This window comes from Camelus ferus, chromosome 8, assembly GCF_009834535.1.
Source record: "Camelus ferus isolate YT-003-E chromosome 8, BCGSAC_Cfer_1.0, whole genome shotgun sequence".
NCBI lineage: Eukaryota > Metazoa > Chordata > Mammalia > Artiodactyla > Camelidae > Camelus > Camelus ferus.
This window is the reverse complement of record NC_045703.1, coordinates 56,811,941-56,823,291: the sequence shown is the minus strand read 5'-3', so window position 1 is coordinate 56,823,291 and position 11,351 is coordinate 56,811,941. Positions and strand designations below refer to the sequence as shown.

General features: G+C 38.6%; 1 protein-coding gene across 1 annotated transcript in view; it reads left to right on the top strand.

Annotated features, from left to right (window-relative positions):
• The first annotated feature begins 2,340 nt into the window (after positions 1-2,340).
• The window catches only part of EPM2A (EPM2A glucan phosphatase, laforin), an 80,134-nt gene continuing 71,123 nt past the window's right edge, over positions 2,341-11,351 (top strand). Inside the window, 1 exon segment of the mRNA XM_032485100.1 lies at positions 2,341-2,886. Coding sequence (XP_032340991.1) covers positions 2,586-2,886 — 301 coding nt within the window. The 5' untranslated portion in view covers positions 2,341-2,585.

The window sequence follows — 11,351 nt, the reverse complement described above, 5'->3', positions numbered from 1 at the left end:
ATGTTTCATTGAAATGTAAAAAGAAATCTCATATGGAGAACTCTAACAAAAAAGAGCTGGGAATAAGACAGCTTAATAATTGGTAAATTTTTTTCACCTTGCCTTCTTAAATCTGTGTTTCTACTGCCAACAAGATAGGCATATTGACATAAAAATGACCATTTTGTAGGACCTAAGGTCAAACCCACTTTAAATACCAAGTTATTTATGTCTTTACAGACTCATTGATCAGTGTAGATGGCCACTTGTGATTCATCTGTTCCATCATTCCTAAGCATGAAGTTAGTTACAGGAAATAATTACAAAGTTCGTTCTTGTTTTTTTATTAAGAACTAATGGAGAATAACATTTAAACATGCTGAGATTAAAATGCATTCTGTAAATGATTTCCTTATCAGAAATCAAATACTGTATTATGTCTTTAACTATATAAGCTGAATAGATGTCTTTTAGCACCTGACTCTGCCCTTTCCTGGCTGTAGGCTGTTTACTGGACCTTTTTTCCCCTGTTTTCTCACATATAAAATTGGGGATAACAATTGCAGTTATCTCACAGAATTGGTGAGAGAATTAAATGAGCTAATATGAATATGAAACCATGTGTCTGGCATATAAAAAGGGCTCAATAGCTGTTATAATTATCACCGTTAATAAATTCAAATGATTGACAAAGTATGATTGAGACTTTGAAATATGTCTTTTAATCCATATTTTGGTATTTCTCTCTTTCCAAGTGCATTTTATTTGGGCACAATGTAGCCATCACATTTGCACTGTATGTAAATCCATGCCATAAAATAAGCTGTTATATATTTGGTTTAGGGGCTTAAAAGGGTGCTTCCAACTGTTAAAATTACTCAACTTCTTTATGAGGAGACAGGAGAAAAAGAAATAATGTCTGTTGAACAAGTACACTGTTTTCTTTTTTTTGTTACTGTTTTATCTACCGAATGGGCAGTACTCCCTTTGGAAGAGCTGGTGGGAAAGGGAAATGCCATTTGGAAAGCACACAACACAGGCAGCATGGCAAAACACAAGAAAGTTCTGAACTGTCAGCTTCCAGGGTCCTTGCATGGCCAAATGACTCTTATTTTCCTATAAATATTCTAAGAATATTTTGTAACAGCAATTTGAATAAACTGAGTCACTCACCACTGTGATTTAACGTCTACTGTATCAGCCATGTTTGGCCAGCCCTGCTGTCTTCACATTTTTCTGTGTTTATTCTTAAGCTTAGCAACTAACCAAACATTGAGTGGAATATCAATATTTAAAAGTAAAGTGTATTAATAGTTTACTAACTGTTCCACAGAGTGAATGAGTTTGTACAGTTTACATTTTTATACTTCTGTTTTATCTGTGATGTTGTGAATGCATGAAATTTTGCCCCCCCCCTTATGTTTCACAAGCTTTCAAATACTGGCAAAAATGTGTCTTTGTGTGTCTTTCGTTCACATAAGAGATTATTATGTTAAGTGCTGGTGAATATAGAAATGTTAAGAACAGGAGAACAATTTTAATAAAGAATCAAAAACTAACAACTATGTTAGCAAGACAGTTGGTTTTCTTAAGGCAGTGAACAAAATTAAAACTCGCCGCCTCCCTCATGTAAATAGTTTTCTTTTGACGAAATAGCTATAAGCCCGTGTTTCTGGACACAAAACTGTTTTAAAACATTGCTGACTTTCACCTAAAGCAAATTTTAAGCAAAGTGTTTTTATTTTATGCCATTTAAAAATTCTAAAAGTCATCTATTTGCGGTCATAGAATTACTGTTTTTGTTTTGTTTTACCCTGGAAAGGCTTGAAAATATTTACTCTAAACCCATTTTACCCATACGAAAAATATTACCATATTTTGGAAGAGAAAGTGACCATTTGTCATTTCGGGCATCAGATTGGTCTAGGCAAGGGAAAAGTATTTAGTGTTTTTGCATCAGCTCTTGGTTCTGAATGGCGCCTCTTCCACCAATCAGAGAACCTTTAGAGCTGGCAGCGTCTTTAAGATCATTATTTTTTTACCCTCAGTTTACCGATAAGAACCTGAGCTCCAGAGAGTAAGGGACCTGTTTAAGGTGCAGAGCGCTCCAAATAAAGTGCAGGATCCTTCCTCAACTTCCTTCTTGTGGAGGCTGCTTTCTACGTGCCATTCTCTTTTTATGATCCTCACAAAGATCATTTCGAGTCTTTTGCAAAAATGACTGGAAAATTGGGGCTTATGAGACGTTTTCCTTCCTTTCCTAACCCGGTTTTCCTCGCTTTCTCCACGTCCCCAGCCGAAGGCGGAACCGCGGTGCTGGAAGAGGCAGCCGAGCAGGGGCCAGCCTCCTTCTCCGGGAGAGCGGGTGTTGGCTCCCGCTGACCACATCCCTCAGCCAAAGGCCCGGGCCTACATCTGGCCCGGGCTCCAGGCCGCGTGATGCGGCCCAAAAAAGGTGCAGCAACGCACGTGGCCCCCCGCCGGCGCCCGGGCCTCGGCGTCCAGGCCTCGCGCGCCACCGCCCAATCGCCGCGGCCGCCTGGCGCTCGGACCGCGCCCGTGGGTCGTAGGGAGACTGGGGGCCGGGAGCCGCGCCGCCCGCCGCCATGCGGTTCCGGTTCGGGGTGGTGGTGTCGCCCGCAGTGGCCGGGGCCGGGCCAGAGCTGCTGGTCGTGGGGTCTCGGCCGGAGCTGGGGCGCTGGGAGCCGCGTGGAGCCGTGCGCCTGAGGCCGGCGGGCACGGCGGCGGGCCCGGGGGCGCTGGCGCTGCAGGAGCCGGGCCTGTGGCTCGGGGAGGTGGAGCTGGCGCCGGAGGCGGCGGCGCAGGACGGGGCGGAGCCGGGCCGCGTGGACACGTTCTGGTACAAGTTCCTGAAGCGCGAGCCGGGAGGAGAGCTCTCCTGGGAAGGTACTGGGAGCTGCGCCGGCCCCGAGCGCCGAGCGGGGCCCCGGCCCGCACCCAGGCCTCGGCCTCGGCCTCGGCCTGGGGCGGGCCCCACAGTCCCCGCTGCGGCGTCCCGGGCGCACTGTCCGGCTGGGCAGCCCGAACGCCCCGGGCGCCCCGGGCTGACGCTGCGCAGCTGTTGCCGCCAACAGCGCCTCCTGCTCCCGACTGGTTCCCTAGATTCAGGCTGTGTTCCCGACCTCCCGCCCCTCCGACCTCTTCGCCACACAGCCAGGACGCGCCCAGCGTCTCTCCCCCGCGCCCGCGGCGCGCTCGCGTTCCCCCGCCCTCCGCTCCCGCTGCGCGTCCCGGGCGGCCTGGCCCCGCCGCTCAAGGGTTCGCGCCTCAGCTCTGCCTTAGTTGTGTCTGTGCCCGTTTTCTTGTCCTGATTCACTAAAAAATGGCCCAACCGGTGAAGCTAAACTTTTCGCTAGTCCAAAAACTACATCGTGCTACTTAGTGTATTTCCCCCCCCCCCCATCTTCGTAGAGAGTGAGTTAATGCAAAGACGTTGAGCATTTCTTTTTCTTTTTTTTTTAATTTTGGATTAAAAAAAAAAATCCCAAATAAATGGCAGTTGAGATATGCTCCGATTTCTGGTCTGGGGACGTTTATTGTCCTTTTGTGTTGCCATATCAGAATAGAAAGGTACTCTCATCATCTATGCTCTTCTTTACAGGGTATTACTATTATTAGTAGTCTTATATCATTTTTTTCATAAAAAAGTAATGTCTGATAATCTTAATAAAAATTAAGATGGTTAACAACAAAGCTCTCCCCCTTTCCCAGTGCTCCTTTTCTATTTTTAGTGTTTCTGATATTCCTCCCAAAGTTCTGCATAATTTGCTTATATTATTTCTTTAAGGTATCAACTCGAACTTTTCTGTTTTTAGATTTCCTGAGTTATATATAACATTTTAAATTCAAATATTGATAGCTGCTGATACCTATAAAATTAACCATCACATTTGCTATGAAATATGAGGAATTTAGCTCAAGTTTATTATCTCTCCTCCCTGCTGATTTTTATTTTAAATTATATATGGAGTTGACTGTTGACTTTCTATTATATAGAAAGTTCTGTATTGTACTTACGTTATATAGAAAGTTACTCCTATATAAAAGGATAAGAATAGCTCACCTGCACATTCCTTTCCTCCCTACTTGGGTTAATCATTATTTCTCCATTAAGTTCTATAAAATTCATACTCTGTTTTATAATTGTTACTACGCCTTCTTGTTTTAGACTGATAGGTTGGTTCTAAGAGTTATAAGTTAACAAAGAGCATTATGAGAAGCAGCAAAGCCAATGTTTAAGAGCAGTGATTATGGAGCCAGAATTCCTGGCTTCACCAGCCAGTGTGTGACCTTGGACAAGTCACTTAACCTTCCTGTGCTGTTGTTGAAAAGACTAATCTGGCTAATAAATCTGAAGAGCTTTGAGTAGGACATAATTAGTGTTAGTTATTACTATTTTTGCTATTATGGTTAGGAAATAATTACTTAGTACAGAGCCAAGTAGTGCAATTAGACTCATAAAAAAAAAGAAATATAATTCTGATATGAAACCTGTGTACCAGGAGGAAAAACTCTCTTCTCTTACATAATAAGTCATGTTCAAATTTATTTAAAATGACATTTTACTTTATATTTGGGTGGTGATGCTCTTCTACACCTTGTTTTAATATTTCTAGTTCCTTTTTTTGGTACAAGTTCATACTGTCTAGTTACTTTAAAAAAAAAACAAAACAGAAACAGCCCATTTATCCTCAGAATTACCTAGCTTAATTGCCCTATTTGATAAATCCAAATTCCTTACTTTTTGAAGGCATTCTTTTCCTTGAAGAACTGGGATATTCTAATTTGCACTGATATATAACTTTCTGAGCACAGCTATCTGGGGCTTCTATTATTGTTGTTTTTCATTGAACTCCTATGTTAGTTGTATTGTTTTGGATTCCACATTTTTCGCTTTCTTAAATATCTTAATCATTTCATTGGATTGTATCCTCAAATAATTTTGAGGAAATAGTAAGAGAGAGTCCTTATAAGCCTTTCTTTTGCTTTCGCACTTGATTAATCATTTGGTAGACTATTTTAGTCTCAAAATAATTTTCCTTTTGAAGTCACTGCCTCAGGAGCTTCTAGCATCCACCATAGTTAATAATTCTGATGTCAAACCAATGGCATTTCTTTGTAGGCACTCAGTCTATTTTGTTTTTTGTTTTTTTGTTTTTTTCCTCTTTTGAAGCTTTTAAACTTTCCCTTACACTACTTTATCAGGATATATCTGTCTTTTTTGTTATTGTTCATATCACTGACAATTGGTTGACTTTTTCAATTTCAGGAACTGTTTTTTTCAACTTATGGAAATTTTCTATTTCTTTATTTCCTCCTCTCTGTTTTTTCTGCTCTTTCCTCTGAGATGTCCTTAGCCATATGTTGTACCTTCTGCTTTTATGTGAGTATCTCTTAACTTTTCTCATGTATTTTCCATCTTTTGTTTGGACAGATTTCCCTAACTGGTGTTTCCAGATTACTGTTTGGTTTTTATTTTATTTTTTAATTTATTATAATTTTTTAAATTCTTTGGTAGGATTTTTTTCTTTTTTCTTTTTTCTTGAATTATAGTCAGTTTACAATGTTGTGTCAATTTCTGGTGTACCGCATGACATTTCTGTCATACAGATTCATACATATATTCCTTTTCACATTCTTTTTCATTATACATTACTACAAGATATTGAGTATAGTTCCCTGTGCTATACAGTATAAACTCATTGTTTATTTTATATATAGCAGTAAGTGTTTGCAACTATTTGATTTTTAATACTAGCCATTCTATCATTTATTTCTTACTAGATTTTTGTTTTTATTTTTGGCAATCATATTTTTAATCTCCCACATTTTTCTGTTATTCTCTGATTTCTTTTTCAGAGCTTATTTTTCTTCCTCTGTGGATTCTATTTATACCTGAATCTTTCTGAGGGCATTGAATAGAATTGATTAAAAGTTGTTTTTGCCTTGCATTAACTTTTTTTTCCCTTCTGTAGTCAAAATTTTTTTAAGCTAAAGGTGTTCCTCAAATATCTGGTAATCCCGCGGTGACCATTTGTTTTTATGAATAAAGAATCTGTTGATTTATATAGGCAGCTGTGCTGGTTTCCTGTTGAAGTTGCTTATGTTTATCCAAAATCTCCTCTAAATGGGTGGACACTCATGGCATATTGTGTAATTTGGCAGATTTTGTGGAGGGGAAAGTTTCCCTCCTTACAGTTTGTGGCCGGGGCTCCAGCAGGCTCCAGGTCTGTATCATTAGCGAAGTAAAACCAGACCAAACCAACAAGCACTTTACTGTGGGGAGAGGTTTTCAGTCTGTTTTATTCCTGAGTGGAGTTAGCTTTTTCTCTTACCCCCAGGTCTGTTGGTGGGTCCAAGGACATCTCAGGATCTGTTGCACTAGATCACGAGCCCCTACACCCATGCTAGGGCCCTTTCCAGGACATCCACTCCCTCCTGTGTTTAGAGCACGCTTATTTCATGTTGGGGACAGGGTGGGGTGGGAGGAGGCAGTGGGAAGCCTTTCCTTCTGCTCTTCTCCAGGTTGGTGTCTCTTCATTTGTTAAGTCTCTTCTTACATATTGCTTTTTCAAAAGTTTTTCCTAACTACCTTCTTATCTTTTCTCCCAGCTCCTGGTCCTCTCCTTATATCTCTTATTACAGTTTAAACTCAACATTAATTTATATTGGCTTGGACTCTGGTTGCAAGCGATTAAAAACAGTATGATCAGGCCTAAAAAAAGAACTATTATTAACTCGTGGAATCAAACTGAAGATGGGTGGGGTCCAGCCTCCTTCCTCACTTGCCCTCCAGCCTCTCCCCTCTCCTCACACTGTTGCTTTACTCAGGTACCAGCATCATTCTCTGAAGCTAATAGACTCTACCAAGCTAGATTCCCCAGGGGGCTGCAGGCTTACATACTTAGAATAAGAGAAGAAAAAGATAGCCTTCCCTGCCAGCTTGAGTTAGAAAAATCTGGGGGAAGGACTAGAATTCACCTTGCTGGAACCACTCTTGCCAAGGAAGTGGGAGTGCGATGAGCATTTCCAACAACAAACACTTCTTGAAGTAGAGAGGAAGAACGCTCTCCCCGCCCCAAGAAGTGTGTGCTGTTTCAGAAGCAGTTTGGAATGTAAGTTAACAGAAAATACAACAAACAGTTCCTTAAACAAAGAAGGGCTTTCTGCTGTGAAAAATTCACAGGTACGTGATAGTGGTGCTAGTCCACAGCGCACGGATGTTAGGTGAGGGGCCATTGCATTTTCTTGGCTTTTCCCTCAAGGCAACCGCTGCCGCTCTAATCATCACACCTGCATTCAGTGGAATAAGGGAGGAGAGGGAAACGTGGAAGCGTGAGCCACGGGTATCCCTTTGTATCTAGAAAGCAATAGCTTTGCCAGAACACTTCCCACCTCTCAACACACGTACGGGTACACCTTGTTGTACTGCACTTCACTTAGTTAAGCTTTTGCAGATATTAAATACAATATTTATTTGTTTATTTGTGTAGTATATACCTTCTTTCCAGACTGTGACCTCTATGAAGATAGGGACTATGTCTACTTTCTTCACCCTTTTATATTCTGTGATTGTAATTGGCACATGGTACCTGCTCAGTAAATATTGGTTGACTGACTGAAGCACAAAGAGAAAGATGGAAGTTTTTCTTAAGTATCTGTCATGTGCTAATTACTTCTTAGGTGCTTTCAAGTAGCCTATCCTTTGTCCTCAACAACAACACTGTGAGAAGGAAGATATTCATTTGCCTGCTGTGCAAATGAGGACATTGAGGCTTTCTGCAGATTGTAATCTGCAATCTGCTATTAATCTCATCCAGTGAAATTTTCTTTTCAGATATTGTATTTTTATCCTCTGAAAGTTCCATTCAGTACTCTTTTGCATATTTTCCGTTTGTTCTTATTTAGTTTATGTTTTTCTTTAAATTCTTGATCACATTGAACATGCAGCTAGAGTCTTTATCTTCTAGTTCCCTTATACCTGTTTTATATTTGGGTCTGATTTCTACTGACTAATTTTCCTATTGGTTATTAATAATACTTTTCTGCTTCTTTTCATGTCTCCCCAACCCCAACATAATCGAGCTTTATTTGTGGATTTTATTTTTACACATTTTGGACCATATTGCATGTATATTTAAAAATTTAACTGTGTTTGGAATGGTTTTGGATTTACAGGAAAGTTGCAAATATTGTACAAAGTTCCCATATACTCCATACCCAGCCTTTTCTATTGTTTACACTTTATATTAGCATGATATACTTGTCAAAATTAATTAACCAATGCTGATACGTTATTATTAACTAGGGCCCATACTTCGTTCAGATTTAGTTTTGTTTTTTTTTTAACAACATACCTTTTCTCTGTCCACAACACCACGTTACATTTAGTCATCATGGCTGTGTTGGTTTCTCAGACGTTAGTTGTTTCTGAGATGACTGGTAGTTTTGAGGAACGCATCAAGTATTTTGTAGAATATTCCTCAACTGGGATTTTAATGGTGTTTTTCTCATGATTAACCTGGGATTATGGGCTTTGGAGAAGAACATCATAAAGGTCAATTGCCTTTCTTACCACATCATATCAAGGGTACATGCTATCAACATGATTTACCTCTGTTGATACTGACCTTGATCACCTGGCCGAGGTAGTGTTTCTCAGTCTTATCCCCTCTGAAGTTACTCTTTTCCCCTCCCTTTCAATACTGTATGCTTTGGAAAGAATTCATTGTGTACAGCCCACAGTTTAGAAGTGGTGAGCTATGCTCCCACCTCCTTAAGGGTGGGGTAAGTACATCAATTTTTTAAAATTCATCTGCATGGGAGATATCTTTTCTCCATTTTTTATTTATTCAATCACTTTTTTTATTTTGGTATGGATTCTTAGGCATTTATTTTATACTTTGTGTTATAATCCCAGTATTTATTTTTTTTATTGAAGTATAATTGACATTTAACATTATATTAGTTTCAGGTATATAACATAATGGCTCAATATTTGCATATATTGCAAAATGATCTCCATAATAAGTCCAGTTAACGTTTGTCACCATATGTAGTTAGAAACTTTATCTTGTAATGAGAACTTTTAAGATCTACTCTCAGTATAACTTTAAAATATACAATACAGTATTATTAACTATAGTCACTATGCTGTACATTACACCCCTATGACTTATCTGTTTTAAAACTGGAAGTTTGTACTTTTTGACTTCCTTCACCCATTTTGCCCACATTCCCATCCACCCTCCACCCCCACCTCTAGTATTTTATTTTTTTGCTCAATTTGGTCCAGCTTTGGCTACTGAGAACTCTCTCAGTGGTTCCAGCATCTCTTTGAGATGCCCCATCGTTATGTGTGTGGTTGGTTGGTTGGGTTTTTTTCTTTGTTTGTGGCACTTTTTTACTTTTTGGTACTGCAAGGTGCTCCAGTCTCTTTTTTTTCTTTTTGTATTTCCTGCCCTCACACCAAAATCAGCAATTTATCCAAAGAGCTCTGGTTTGTTTTAGTGTAGAATCATGTTAGAAACCAAGATCTGGGCACTGAGTATGCTCCTTGTTTCTGGGATATTGCCACCTGTAGGCCCTCTTGGCCGACAGAACAAAGATGTATATATGTGTATGTACACAGGGAACAGATACACTGCTTGTAATATAAAGTTCTGTGAATTATGGCAAATGCAGTCATACCCACTATTATAATATCATACAGAATAGTTTCAGGTCCCTAAAAATTCCCTTGTCTTTTGTCTATTCAATCCTTCCCCAGCTTCAAACTTCTGGTAGCCACTAATCTGTTTACCATCTCTATAGTTTTGCTTTTGCCAGAATGTTATATAATTTAAATTAAACATTGCTGAGGCTTTTCAGACGGACTCTTTTCACTTAGTAATATGTGTTTAGGATCTACCCATGTCTTTTTGTGACTTGTCAGATAATTTCTTTTTATTGCTTCATAGTATTCCATTATATGGATGCCTCATAGTTTATCCATTCTATTGAAGGACATCTTGGTTGCTTCCAGATTTGGTGATTATGAATGAATTTTCTATAAACACTGAATTTTCTATAAAAACTTTTATAAACTTATAAAAGTTATAAAACTTTTATAAGTTTCTATAAAAACTTTAGTTTTTATATAAACCTAAAGTCTTCAAATCAGTTGGGTAAATACCTAGGAGTGGGTTTGCTGGATCATATAATAAGACTATATTTAGCTTTATAATAAACTGCCAACCATCTTTCAAAGCGGCCATAGCATTTTTCATTCCCACCAGCAAGGAATGAGAGTTCTTATTGCTCCACATTCTCATCAAGTGCTTTCGTTCATTTTAAAAAAAAAATTTTAGCCATTCTAATAGGTATGTAGTGGTATCTCATTATTTTAATTAACAATGCTCTAATAGTAAATGTGGTTAAGCATCTTTTCACAAGCTTATTTACTACCTGTATAATTGGATGTTGGCTCAGATCTGGTCTCTCTTTTTTAGTTGGGTTGTTTGTTTTCTTATTGCTGGTTTTTAAGAGCTCTTTGTATATTTTGGATACATGTTCTTAAGAGATATGTGATTTGTAAAAATTTCCTCCCAGTCTGACTTGTCTTTTCATTCTTCTAACATTGTCTTTTATAATGTAAAACTTCTAATTTTAATAGAGTTCAGTTTACCATTTCTTTCTTTCATTGATTGTGCTTGTGGTTTTCAGTCAAAAAATTCATCTTCAAATCTAAGGTCATCTAAATTTTCTCATGTGGAATCTTCTAAAAGTTTTATAGTTTTGCATTTACATGTAGGTCTGTAATCCATTTTGTGTTAAATTTTATGGATGGTGTAAAGTCTGTGTCTAGGTTTTTTTGTTGTTGTTTTTTATTTGTTTATTTTCTTTTTGCATATGGACATCCAATTTTTCCAGCACCATTTGTTAATGGTTTGAGTTACCTTAATTAAAAATAGGTCAACTAAAAAAATATTTGCATGAGTCTATTTCTGGGTTCCCTCTTTGGTTCCACTGATCTATGTGTCTGTTCTTTCACCATTATCACACTGTGCTAATTACTGTAGCTTTATACTAATTTTGAAATAGTGTTATGTGAGTCCTCCAAATTTGTTCTTCAGTATTATGTTGGCTCTTTTTGGTCTTTTGCCTTTCATATACATTTTGGAATCAATTTTTTGATACCTACAAAATAGCTTGTTGTGATTTTTGTTTGGGATTGCATTGAATCTAGAGATCAAGTTCAGAAGAACTGACATCTTAATATTGAGTCTCTTAACATATAAGCATGGAAGGTACCTCTATTTAATTAGGTCTTTTTGACTTCTTTTATCAGTGTTTCGTTATTTCTCCATTTA